Genomic DNA, 12,154 nt, shown 5'->3' on the forward strand with positions numbered 1-12,154 from the left:
GCACATACCAGCTAGCACCAGACACAAAGGGACTCAAGCCCTCACAAACGAGTTCAGGCACCGGTGGGCCCACAATATTTCATCGGAATGATCTTTTTCTTTCCCATCCCATAACCACCAAAGCCAGAGCGACCACCTCTCCTCCAACATATACCACCCACCCACCTCGGTACCTAGCCACAAGACCTGCATGCGATTATTTCCCTGGCCTCTAGCAGGTGCGCATCTCTCAACATCTTGGTCTAGCCCCTTGTTACCTCGCTCGAGAGTTCCCTCAGCTCGACGACTTCGAGGGATACGCCTCCAGCCTTGGGCGATATCACCTTGACCTCACCTCGGTCTCAACCACCGCAAAACAGTCACCCAGCACTACTGAAGCCCCCTTGACTGTCACCACTGGTTAGCTCGAGCGTGCTTGAAGCAATGTTCTACAGTCACGAGAGTAAGACTCCTGAATGTGCCTGGCTTCTGTCTTCTGGTAGAGGGGCTGACCGAGATATCCGACTTCCAGTTCTAACCAGCCATCAGCATGGCGTCGCAACGGTCTGGTGAGATCGTTCTCCCTCACGCGTGTGCTGTCTGATATCTAGAACCGTCGCGTCTAACAAACTATCCGATTCTACCAGGGTCCTGGCTACGCTGGGCCAGAACTGTGGTGGCCGACGGATCTCGCGGAAGGCAATCCAAGAAGTCGATGTTCCCAAGGCCTGCATGACCATCGACAACCCTCCGGGAGCCCCAATCGCACTCCGTCTCCAGGCTAGTCTGCTGTATGGTGTCTCTCGTGCGTACTCTCAGCAATACGACTACCTTCTGGGCGATGCAGAGAAGGCGCGGCTGGGAATATCCATCTTGTTCAGGAACATGGCGTTGTCCGACACTCTGGATCCAAACGCTGGAAAGGCAAAGTGCGTCGGGACCCTCCCGCATTCCCGTATCTTCACTCACGTTGGCAAAGCTTGAAACTTTGGGAAAAGCATCTAATATGCTGCCAAACAGGAGGAAGCAACTGATACTTGCGGACGATCCCAACTTCCACATCGGCAACTTCGACCTCCCTCGCTTCGAACTCGATGAGATGGGAGATGCCGCCCTACCCAACGGCACTCAGCAGACAGCCAATCTGTACTCTCAGCTGTCTCCGTATGGAAGGTCTAGATCCGGGTCATCTGGTGGGCGAAGCTCAATGCGCTTAGATCTGGATCACGACTCGTTCCTCGGCGGTTACGGTCTGGATTCCCCGTTTGCTGGCGGAAGCTCGGCGCAGAAGCCGCGAGTAGATCTCGACCCGTTTGCTGAAGAGGAGCCTATACACTTTGACGATGACCTGTTTACGATCGATGCCGACGGAAACATTGTCGATCTCCGTCCGCCCAAGCCAGCCGAGGTAGATGTGCCCGAGGTCCCACAGCCAGATTTGGGTGGCCCATCCGCTCAGCAGCAAGATGCCACCGCGCCTGTGGTCCCCGAAGACGAGCAGCCGCTTATTCTAGAGGACCAGCCGCTGCCAGACGCGGAGGCTCTACCTGCCCGCCAAGATCGTCAGGACCAAGACGAGCAGGATATTGAGCAGCAGCAGGAGATTATCGCCGCTGCCGCTCCAGCTCGACGGCGGGGAAGAAAACGACGAGTCATCGCGCCGGACCGGGATACCAAGATCAGCAGGAACGAGTACAGAATGTGGTACACCGACTACATGAAGCGGATGGAGGAAGAGCAGGTGCAGATCAACGGCCGCCGTGAGCCTGTCACCAAGGAGCAGGCCAGGAAGGAAGCCTACCACAGACTCTTTGGCCGTGGGATAGGTGGCTTTGGCTGGGACTTTGGTCTCCCTAACTTCGTTCACCCGCTCACCGATATGTTCTCCGGAGAGGGTCTCCAGCGTACTTTGTTCGGACAGGTGCTCGGTCAGCCATCCGAACCTGAGCCACGAGGCGGCCGATGCAGATCCGCGTCACAGGCGTTCGGAGCGGATGCAGAGGAAGAGGAGGGGCGTCGGGTGCGACAGCGATCGGACGAGGATCAGCTTGTCCAGCCTCGGGACGGACTCGGCCCAAGTCAGCTCGAGGGTGGCACACAACTGCTGCCCGAGGACGCAGAGCCTCCGTCAGAGGTCGGCCGAGAGATTGGCCATGCCCTCTCGGACCAGCCGTCTATGCCATGGCATCGCCAGTCTTCTGTCGTCCCGGGATCGTCCCTGAAGGGGAGCAGCGCCAGACGAAGCGTTCTGCCCGGCGGCGGCCCTGCCAACGTCTCCGAGAGCCCGCTACAGCACCGCGGGAGCATGGTCCAGGGCATCGAGCGCTTCAGCGACCACGTGGGCTCCGACGGGCCAAGCCTCGGCGGCGGCGGCGAGAGCGGCTTTGGATCTGCCGACAAGGGCTGGCTGCCCGATCACGACGAGCAAGACAGCGGCAACCTCGGCTCCGAGGGCGCGGCCAGCATGGAGGGCCGGAGGTTCCTCGACTTCCTGCGGGGCGAGGCGAACAAGACGGGCAGCTCGCGCGGCGACGACGAGGACCAAGGGCTGCTGTGGGTTGATTTCGACCAGGTCGTCCAACCCCTTCCCGGAACCCAGTCCGTCGCGGCACACGCATTCTACCAGGTCCTCTGCCTCACCACCGGAAGAGTACTCAAGGTCGATCAGGACGGGCGGGACACCAACGAGCCTTTCAAGCCCATCCGTATTGGCGTGCCGATGGCTAGCCACGGCCACGAAGACCAGGACGGAGATGAATAGCGGTAATGACGGCACGGCGGGCTCCTTCCTCTGGTGGTTCTGGGACCTCGTTCACGACTTCGCACGCCAGCTAGGACCGCCTGGCAGCACTCATCAAGGCGCTGCACGACCTGACCCCTAAGATTGTCAAGGTGGGAGACGACTGGGGCAGCGGCGGCGAAAATTCGTTCGCGCTGTAGACGGGCCTCCCCATGCTCGGCAATTCGTTCCGCGAAAAGCTCGACGATGGTAAGCAAACTCGATAAAATACTTTTGTGCTAATAGCACTTACGCATATAACCCTGCACTAGGTGATGCGAGAGCTTTTTGAGACCCATCGAAAGGAGCGACGCGTCACAACCTCCAGACCTACGCGGCGAGGGCTACAGGCATTCGGGATTTGGGGGTTTATATGGGTCTTTTTTTTTTTTTTTTTTAATTTCTCGATTTGGGCTGGCACATCCGTACTTTTGCACGGAGAGGAGCCGATATGGGACATGTGTTTCTTTGCGTTTGAGGATAGCCTTTGCGGCAGACGTGGCGTTTTTTTCTTTGACCTTGGCAATTTCTTCCAGGCCATATGGGAGTTTGGAGTTGTCCTATAATGAGCGAGAGCGATCTGACAGGAGTGGCGAGGGTTCGATTTGCTATCAAGATGGAAAGGAATGGGTGATCATCAACCGACTGCATGACCTTGGTTGGGGAGGACACTTAGCTACATTGCCTACACACAGGGACATAACAAACTTGCACGAGGGAGCTAGTGATGGGGCAAAGAACCCAAATCAAATCGCTGGTCACCATTAAAATCATCAACGATGCTAACTGCCAAGGCTGCTATCTGCTTTAAACATCATCGTCATCGTCCATAACTTCTCGATCAACAAATTTCATGTACCCGTCTTCATGCGCCTGGGCTTCGGGTCCCATTGCAGCCCTCCAAGCGTCATGTACTGAGTCGAGGATCTCATCCGACACGGCAAGGGCAGGAGAAGGTGCGGGCAATGTGACTATCCGTCCATCCACCTGGACTGCGGACGAGGTGCTACTCTGCTCGTAGTAGACCTGGTACAGGCACCTTGGAGCCTCGGTGCTGTTGATAGCGGCAAGGACGGAAGTGAGGCTCTGCTCGAGAATCTGTTGGGCGTGTGCTGTGGTGTGCGTACTAAGGTAGATTACAGCTGCAACGCAGAAGACAGTTAGCATATTACCCAGATCTTGTGCGTGAATGATGCGATCAAAAACATGAAAAAGAGTTGAGCAAATCAGTTTGTCAGAGGTTGTTATCGTCAAAGCATGTAGCTCCGATAATGTAGATAAGTATTCGAAGGTTGAATCATCATGATGCTCGGGTTGGGGAAAATGGGCAAGTGGGCGGTGAGTTATCAAACAAGTAGAGGATTTCAAGACTTACTTTGACCAGGTGGACACTCTCCCGTGTCACTCGAGTGAACGAGGGCGTAGACAGGATAGTCCTGCGATGCTGCCTCTGATGGCACGTCCAAGGTTTGGGGTGGACAAGCAATGACAGCGACGGCAGGGATAGGTGCTCCCTCGACAACAGTGTCAAAAATCGATGTCAAGGGCGAATTGACGACGGCAACAAGGCGACTAACCCGTTCTATGGGTTCGTGGTTCGTCACCGGGACCTCCTCGCGACCGCGGACGAGCAGCTTTGTTTTTACAGTGGTCCCGTTTGTCAAATCGAGCTCGAGGATCTCTCCGTCATCAGCAGATTCAGAGGATGGTGTTCTCATGTTTGCAATGCCGGTGCCCAGCATGTAGACGCCGCCACCAACAGCACCCGCTCTGCAGGCCACCTGGGCAATCTCACCAGCGCCACCCCACTTGGGGTATACGGCAGCGAACCCGGGGCCGAAGTAGCCCATCGACGTCAGATGACGATGGATGATGACCAGGCCGTCTTTGGTCGTGATGGCGCCGTCGGGTGAGAGGGTGAGGGTAAGGACATAGGCCCGGAGGTCCTGATCGAGCTTGAAGCGCCTCTCCAGAAATCCGGCGAGGGGCCGGTCCGCATCCTCGCGCCACAACTCGGTCTGGGTGTCCGAGTTGTAATCCAAAACGAACTTGAGGAACTTCATCAGCGACCGCTTGGCGCGGGCAGGGATTGAATCGTCCGAGAAGACATCCTCGCGGGTGGAGGGAATGCGTGTGAGCTTGTGCGGCGACCCGGCGGCCGCTTCGTCGTCTGGGAGGCGACGTGCGAGCACAAAGAAGGAGCCGACGGCCAGGAACTCCAGCTGCCGGAAGGCGCGCGAGGAAACGAGTTGGGTCACGAGCTGAGAGCGGGCATGCACCAGCTGGGGGGCCAGTGCGAGGGAGTAGGCGCGTGCAAACGAGAGGCCGACGCCATCTTCGGGCTTGGTGACGCGTGCCGACGTGAAGATCGAAGTCGCCAGAGACTCTGCCGGCGCCCCACTCGGAGCGGCAGCGGCCGATGGCGCCTCGTGCTGCTTTGCCCAGTCCTCAGACTCCTGCAGGCTCAAGGCTGCCTCTGACCCGCCGTAGAAATCGTTGGGGTCTATGTGCAGCACCTTCTTGTCGGATCTGGACAGAGAACTTTAGTTCCGCATCAGACGAGACTGGGTTAGTTAGAAGGGCGACGGAGAAGAAGAAGAAGAGTGGAAGACTCGGCTGGGTGACGTCCATCGGAGGGGGCTGTACTCACAGGGCGAGCAGAGACTGCGACAGGCCTGTGCCACAAATTACGACATCCCAGACTGTTTCGCTGAGCGACTCCATTGCGCTGGATGGAACTAGACCCGGCTCATCGAAAAATGGAATAGTTGCGCATCTTCTCGCCGGGAGCAGGCTCGTTGGACGGCAACGAAGCGTTGCGGGCAAGTCAGAAAGAATAGGGAAGAAGGCGTGGTTAGAAGTAGAGAAGTTGCATGAGGGCGACCAGCAGATTCTGCTGTTTGGAGTGGGGCTTTAACTTGCGGCTCAACAATTCCGCCTCTTTCAATCGTCACGTGGAGGGGCCACCGAGTTCCTCATTCACGTGCCGCAAACCATGTAAAAATTCGGACGTGGAGCGGGTCAAGAAAAAATCTTGCTTTTCTTCAACAACCACCCGACCATGTGATGAGGCGCCTCAACTTCAAAGGCGCTTTGGCATTGGGGGATCCTTTCAGTAGGCATCCCCTTGGTTGAGTGGGAGATTGAACCAGTCCTCCTGTATCTACTGCTCTTGAATCCACAACGTGTGAGCGTGGCTCGAAAGGTTGGACACAATCAAGCACCGCAGTGGCGGTCCTTGCTGCGGCAGTACGGTCGTATAACACCCTCTATGTTCTAGGTCTAGGAAATCTAGGCGTCTACGTATGTCTAGGTCTGCCACGTCTTATATACCGAACGTGCTAGCTAGAGAGTCCTTGGGGGAGTTGGTTGGTTTGGCACTCTGCTCCCAGAACTGCATTGCGGCCATCGCGACCTCGGGCCCCTTGACTATGGCTACCTCGTGTCCCGCGTCAAGCACCACGGTCTGAAGGCCGTCAGGCCCCAGGACATTGGTGGCGTCCGGAACCAGCTCATCCATCACAATGACCGGGTCCGACGCCCCGAGCACGAGGAGCACTTTGCCGCCTGTAAGCCCCGGCTCAAGTTTCTGATGGCCGGTGCCATTGCTGCCGGCCCGCGGATGACGGCGCTCGGCCAGCCGGGACCCTAGTCTGCGCCAGGTCTCACGCTCTTCAAATATCGGGCCGTGGTTCAGCGTGCTCATAAAAGCACGCACGAAGCCTGCGTGGTTCCGGAGCTGCCACTCCATGACAGACGCAACAGTGGCGCCGTTTGGGAGCACGGCGTTGTCGAACGAGTCGCCGCCACTTGCGTCGCTATTGCCATGCGGCCGGACATCGCCGCGGCCCGGCGCCCGGAGATCCGCTAAAAGCATATCCGCCTCCGCAAGTGCCGCCGGCTGCTCGGGCGGAGCGGTCGGACCCGGCCCGCAGTCTTCCGGCCGGGGGTGTCGCCCCAGCTGCTGCTTGGCAGGCATCAGCCTCGACCGGATCAGCCTTTCGAGCAGCCAGTTCGGGAGGATGCCGCTGGAGTACAGCAGCTTGCTCGTCCAGCTGGCGTGCGCACGGCGGATGAGGCCTCCTCCGGCAACGAGAGTGAGTGAACGAAGCATATGGGGAAAGTAGCTCGCGAAAGATGCGGCCACACCACCGCCCAGGGAATAGCCCATCAGGTGGAACCCGCCATCACCCGTCCATGGCAGGCTGGACGAGGCGAGGACCAAAAGGATTTGTGATGAGTAGAGGCGCAGGTCAAACGACAGGCCAGCCGGTGTGTCAGAGTAACCCCTCCCAAAGAAGTCTGGCATAAATTCCGAGATGTTAACTGGCCATCTTGTGCACGCGTTGTGACGAACATGCATGTTCAAAACGCACCAAACAGCATGACCCTGTACCCAGACTCGACAAGCGTGTGCGCTATCCCTCCGAGGGCCAGACAAGGCGTGCTAATTCCGTGGAGGAGCAGCACACGCTCGCCATCCTCAGGACCCCATTCGAACACGCGGATGGTCCCATAGGGCGTTTCGGCGTCCCTGCCTCCCGGAAGAGCATCTTGGGGGTATGGAAGACTCCCAGCCTCGTGCGCCGATACGACCTGCGATTGTGGTTCCCTCGGCGCGTCAATCCAGAAAGTTGGCGACGGCTCTTTTGCTCCGTTCGCACCCCCGAGTCGACCACCCCGCCCCCTCACGACCGCGGCACCGAGGACTGACACGACCGTGACGAAAGCCGCACCAGCCAGGACGCACGGAGACACCTTGCGTGCGCAAACCAGGGCCGTGGCCAGCATGGTGACACGAGGAATGCACGACCAAGGCTGGGGATTTGGAGGCGGTGGGGAAGCGACACGCAAGCGATTTCATCTTGGTGAGATCGGGAGTGTGGGGAGACCGAATCAGGGATTTATTTGCGTCCATGGATGGATTCTCAACCTCCGATCTCGCATTCCTTGGCTAGATCACATTTTCGTCAACCAGGCAGCTCTGTCACGACGGCCCTGATTTCCGGCAAGCGCTGGCCCGTCTCAGGGAAGTGAGAATCAAGGTTGAGGCAGAAAAACAAAAGCAAATGAATGACCTCCGTTGTGAACCCAACACACCGACCAAGGCAAAATCGAGTGAATCGCAACCACAGTTCATCAGAGTAGCCGTACTTTTGTCTGCTTTCCTATTTCCCTTTCCTATATCATTCCATGTCTCCCGCGTTCTTCCTTGTTTCCATATCATAGCTATTTCCTGCCGTTGGTATCTCCTGGGCTACGCTGCTGATCGAGCAGTACCTGGGTAGCCGCCTGAGCCGCCTGAGGCACGGACGCGATTATGTCTCATATTTTTGACACTGTGACAGCGCAGCCCCGTCGGATAGGGTCGACAGCGTCGCGTCATTAGCAATCGGGCGATTCTTGGGAGCACACCGACACCATGTCGGAACGTGCTGATGCCAGGGCGGGCTCCGCCGGTCGGCAGTCCCAAGGTCTCACAGCAGGACAGCTGGGCTGGTACTGCTGGGCATGCTGGCCATGTCATACTGCGGTACTGCGGTAGAGCCCACAAAGAGCCGGTGAGGCCCAGATCCGCTTGGTGCTGGCCAGCCAGCGCAGCTTGCCAGATCTTCTCGGTGAGCAGTATGGATCTCGGGACGGGGCTTGTTCGGGCCGGGCGAGGCATTCATGCCCTACATGGCCCGTGAATGACGGAAAGACAGCCTTGAATTGGCCTCTTTCATCAAGTCAAGGCGGCGTGGAGGGTCTACTATGTATACTGCGCTGCACTGCAGCACGACGTGGGGATTGGGCTTGCACTGCAGCTGCCCGCAGTCCTGGCAGGTAAACGAAAGGTGGCAAAAGCCAAAAGCCACCAAACAGCATTCAGAGATGCCTCTAGAATACCACAACACCAGAATACCAGAATACAGACAGCAGAGACTGGACCAGACGGGAGCGTGAGGCTCGCCTGCATCCAAAGCCGGCAACAAACAACCGAACCCGTGTTTGCCCACCTCCAGCTTCCGACCACTTGGCCAGACACGATTTCCCCCGGCATTGGCCCACTCCTGCTCGTAATCGGCTGGCATTTTCCAGGGCGGGCTGGTTGCAAGCGAGGGGCCGCGGCCTCTCCCGAGACCAATTGCTTCACGTGAAGCAAGCACGGATCAATCCACCGGACCCACCGCCCCACTTGAGCTCCAACAGCTGCAGCTCGGGGCTCCAAGCCCCCCCGTCAATCTTGCGCATCTCCAGGGGGTCCGGTCAGGCCTCCACAGCTGATGGCAGGCCGGAACAAGACGAGAGCTGCGCGTGCAAGGAGGAGCTGGGCGGGTGGGTAATTTCGATTGTCTGGTGGCCATGGCAACCGCGCCATCGTCTGGCTTTGGGGAGCTGAGCTTGGACTGCTGGCCGGTGGGAGCTGGGCAACGAGCAGGGCCCAGATTGCAATCAAAGAGACCACGCCAGCTGATGTTTGATTTTTCGGAGCGAGGACCAGGTTTGGGTCTTTGGCGTGTCAAGATTGGCTATGGCTTGGCGTCCAATGAGGTCGTTCCACGACTGGCCGCCCCGAAAAGGTTGCTGCTGCAGCACGCAGCTGCAAGCCCGTCTATTGGGAAGTGCTAAAAAAGAAGGCGCACGGCGAGGGGGGAGGAGGCAGGAGAAGGCAGGAAAGAGGCGGGAAGGGGAGGTTGGGGGCACGACCGCGCCTGCCACCGTCTGCCACCACCTGCGGCCGTTCGGCCACCGCCTGCCACCAGCCGTGGCCATCCATGTCTGACTACCCAATTGACTTTCGTTTGAGCGCAGGGAAGCGCGGTGATGGCTGCCTCCTGTGGTCTTCCAAGTCCTCCAGCCTCCCCCCAAATCAAGGCAGATCGGCGATGTTGTGCCGCCGCGCAATATGCATTATGCGCCAGGGTTTCTTGCTCGTTTGCCCGCTCATCCGGCCCAGCTCTTGGATGCTCGGGGCTCGCCCCCCTCGCCGCTTCTCCTGGGCGGTGTCGTCAGGAGAGGAGAGGAGAAAGACCCCTTATTTCAACCCTCCTCCTCCCGCAAGCAAAGAAACCATAGCGTCCGCGCCAGCCCGGAATAAAACCAAGGCCGCAAAGCCGAGCGGGTTACTCGACAATGGCAGTCCCGTCGGCCCTTCCTGGCCTGGCTGGCGTGCCATGATGTTGCCATGACCAGGGCCTGCCAAGATCCAGGCCCTGCAGCCTCTGGGGGTGGTGGTGATGGTGGGAACGGATGGTTGCTGGGTGGTGGCTGGGCGGTCGCGCGTCTCGCCAGCAGGGGTGTCCCGGACGACTATTGGTTGGACGGGGGAGGGGGCTGGGAGCCCAGCAAGCTAGCAGCTGCATCTGGCAATAAAAGCAGCAAATAATAATAAACAGTAAACAACAGGGACCCCTGTCGCTAGTTCAGAGGCTGCAGTAGAAAAGCCCGGCCGACTTGAGCATTGGAGTGCCAAACTCTCTCTCTCCCATCCACTCAGATCCAGACACCTACAAAAACCCCAAGAAGAACAGACCCGAAAGCCCCAGAAGAAGTCGCATTCCAACCGCGCTTCTTCCTAAACTTTTATCTGTTCGACTTCTCCTTGGAGCGCAAGAGTAGTCTTCTGTCTCGAAGGCTGCACTTGCCCAGTCGGCAAACTGGATTACGAGGCGCGCGTGCCTGTTCCTCTGAGCATCTTTCCCTCCAGTAGGTCCATCCTCACCCTGTCTGCTCTGCTGTCCCCGGCTTAGTACCCCCCCCAGCGGTGTAAGGGGTCAGTACCAGAGACACAGCCGGAGCCAGCGCTGACCAGCCACTCTCCACTCTAGCCTACAAGGAAGAGCCCAAACAGGCGGTTACCGCCACAACCACTACTCACGAAGAGGTTGAGCTTAGGCTTCCTGAAGCCGGACGGGAAGGTCGCCACTCTTCGTCTGTCTCTGCCGTCGCTAGCCTCCCCCCTCGGAGAGAGCAGCAGGAATACCACGAGGAAGAGGTTTGCTACACTCGTGAAGAGGAGCATCACCACCGTCCCGGTACCCACCACCACCTCCTTGAGGAGCGCAGGTGCGTGCCCAGAACCCCTATCCGCCTTTAGCTGGGTCTCAGCTGGTGGCTTGAGCTCGACGCTGACAAGATATTAAACACCTCCAGGCCCCAACCTCAGTACTCGGAGACCTTCATCGACGTTGACAACCACCACGACCACCACCATCAACATCATCACCACCGTCCCGCGCGTTCGGAGCACTCTTCGCACCGCACCGAGACCGTAGTTTCTGCCATTGACACTATCGAGCGTGGTTACCGCGCCCGTGCCCAGTCCAACTACAAGGAGCCGTCCGAGTTCACCATCGACCCTCCCCGTTCGCGTGCCGGTTCTCCTGTCTACAAGGAGACCATTGAGGTTGAGGAGTACGCTCTCGTCCCCGCCAAGAAGAACAGCCACAAGCACCGCCCCGTGTACTTCGAGGAGATCGAAGTCAAGGAGACCGAGTCCATTGCCCCTTCGCAAGCTTCCCGCAAGTCCAACAACAGCAACAAGATGGGTTACTACGACGATTCCGGTAAGTACTGTCTTTGGAGACATCCAAGAACCCCCACACATCCTGACTATGGCTCCCAAATCAGGCCGCCACCACTCGATCCGAGAGGATATTCATCAGGGCCTGCACAAGGTGGCTGACCGCATCATCCACCCCCGTGGGCATGGGCACCATGAACATTCTGCAGGCAACGACAACGCTGTCGCCCGTCGCAGCCCCAAGCCCTCCAAGGCTAGTGGCAATGTCGTGACAATTCCCTGCCACCATATTCGCATGGGTGATATCCTCATTCTCCAGGGTAGGCCTTGCCAGGTCATCCGCATCTCGACCTCGCCCGCCACCGGCCAGCACCGCTACCTGGGTGTGGACCTGTTCACCAAGCAGCTCCACGAGGAGTCGTCCAACATCACCAACCCGGAGCCCAGCGTCGTCATCCAGTCCATGCGTGGCCCCGTCTTCCGCCAGTACCGCGTCCTGGACCTCAACGACGGCCAGGTCACCTGCATGACCGAGAACGGCGATGTCCGTCCCGGCATTCCCGTCATGGAGCAGTCCAACCTCTGGCAGCGCCTGACTGAGCACTTCGAGTCCGGCCGTGGCTCCGTCCGAGTCCTTGTTGCCAACGACGGCCCCCGCGAGCTCATCGTTGACGTCAAGGTCATGCACGGCTCGCGCCTGTAAACGCTGATGTGGAGATTTTTGTGTCGATATTGCTTGCAGATTGAGAATCGTTTGCTTTTTGGATATTGAGAATGTAGATCATCTAGTTATTTAATCAATATGGTCTCATAGCTTGGCTGTAACCTTTGCTCGCTCCCGTTCAATGTGATCTCTTGTCCTACTGTTTTCTCATGATTGTATGTCCAAA

General features: G+C 58.2%; 4 protein-coding genes across 4 annotated transcripts; 2 read left to right on the forward strand and 2 right to left on the reverse strand.

Moving 5' to 3' along the window:
- Positions 1-10: 10 nt before the first annotated feature.
- GGTG_11480 (hypothetical protein) lies at positions 11-2,774 on the forward strand. The gene is made up of 4 exons (XM_009229371.1): positions 11-442; positions 512-548; positions 627-908; positions 1,000-2,774. Exons 1-4 carry the CDS (start codon positions 424-426, stop codon positions 2,738-2,740), a joined length of 2,079 nt encoding a protein of 692 aa, XP_009227635.1. The 5' UTR covers positions 11-423; the 3' UTR covers positions 2,741-2,774.
- A 545-nt stretch (positions 2,775-3,319) lies between these two features.
- Positions 3,320-5,674, reverse strand: GGTG_11481 (rab protein geranylgeranyltransferase component A). Its single transcript, XM_009229372.1, has 3 exons — positions 5,409-5,674; positions 4,134-5,299; positions 3,320-3,900 (listed from the first exon to the last, which is right to left on the reverse strand). Exons 1-3 carry the CDS (start codon positions 5,480-5,482, stop codon positions 3,566-3,568), a joined length of 1,575 nt encoding a protein of 524 aa, XP_009227636.1. The 5' UTR covers positions 5,483-5,674; the 3' UTR covers positions 3,320-3,565.
- A 310-nt stretch (positions 5,675-5,984) lies between these two features.
- On the reverse strand, positions 5,985-7,720 carry GGTG_11482 (hypothetical protein). Its single transcript, XM_009229373.1, has 2 exons — positions 7,135-7,720; positions 5,985-7,060 (listed from the first exon to the last, which is right to left on the reverse strand). The coding sequence occupies exons 1-2, from the start codon at positions 7,547-7,549 to the stop codon at positions 6,084-6,086; spliced, it is 1,392 nt and encodes a 463-aa protein (XP_009227637.1). The 5' UTR covers positions 7,550-7,720; the 3' UTR covers positions 5,985-6,083.
- A 2,206-nt stretch (positions 7,721-9,926) lies between these two features.
- On the forward strand, positions 9,927-11,967 carry GGTG_11483 (woronin body major protein; the record flags this gene model as incomplete). Its single annotated transcript, XM_009229374.1, has 4 exons — positions 9,927-9,981; positions 10,570-10,807; positions 10,895-11,307; positions 11,372-11,967. 4 exons carry the CDS (start codon positions 9,927-9,929, stop codon positions 11,965-11,967), a joined length of 1,302 nt encoding a protein of 433 aa, XP_009227638.1.
- Between the last annotated feature and the right edge of the window lie 187 nt (positions 11,968-12,154).

This window comes from Gaeumannomyces tritici (assembly GCF_000145635.1).
Source record: "Gaeumannomyces tritici R3-111a-1 unplaced genomic scaffold supercont2.7, whole genome shotgun sequence".
Classification (NCBI taxonomy): domain Eukaryota; kingdom Fungi; phylum Ascomycota; class Sordariomycetes; order Magnaporthales; family Magnaporthaceae; genus Gaeumannomyces; species Gaeumannomyces tritici.

Bases quoted from the DNA above. Each gene is read 5' to 3' on its own strand.
- GGTG_11480 (XM_009229371.1), top strand. The intron at 549-626 runs GTGAGATCGTTC...CGATTCTACCAG, and splicing joins CATGGCGTCGCAACGGTCTG to GGTCCTGGCTACGCTGGGCC. The intron at 909-999 runs GTGCGTCGGGAC...GCTGCCAAACAG, and splicing joins CCAAACGCTGGAAAGGCAAA to GAGGAAGCAACTGATACTTG.
- GGTG_11481 (XM_009229372.1), bottom strand. From the start codon at position 5,482: ATGGAGTCGCTCAGCGAAACAGTCTGGGATGTCGTAATTTGTGGCACA. The intron at 5,300-5,408 runs GTGAGTACAGCC...GCGGAACTAAAG, and splicing joins TCGCAGTCTCTGCTCGCCCT to TTCTCTGTCCAGATCCGACA. The intron at 3,901-4,133 runs GTAAGTCTTGAA...TCTGCGTTGCAG, and splicing joins AGAGTGTCCACCTGGTCAAA to CTGTAATCTACCTTAGTACG.
- GGTG_11482 (XM_009229373.1), bottom strand. From the start codon at position 7,549: ATGCTGGCCACGGCCCTGGTTTGCGCACGCAAGGTGTCTCCGTGCGTC. The intron at 7,061-7,134 runs GTGCGTTTTGAA...AATTTATGCCAG, and splicing joins GTACAGGGTCATGCTGTTTG to ACTTCTTTGGGAGGGGTTAC.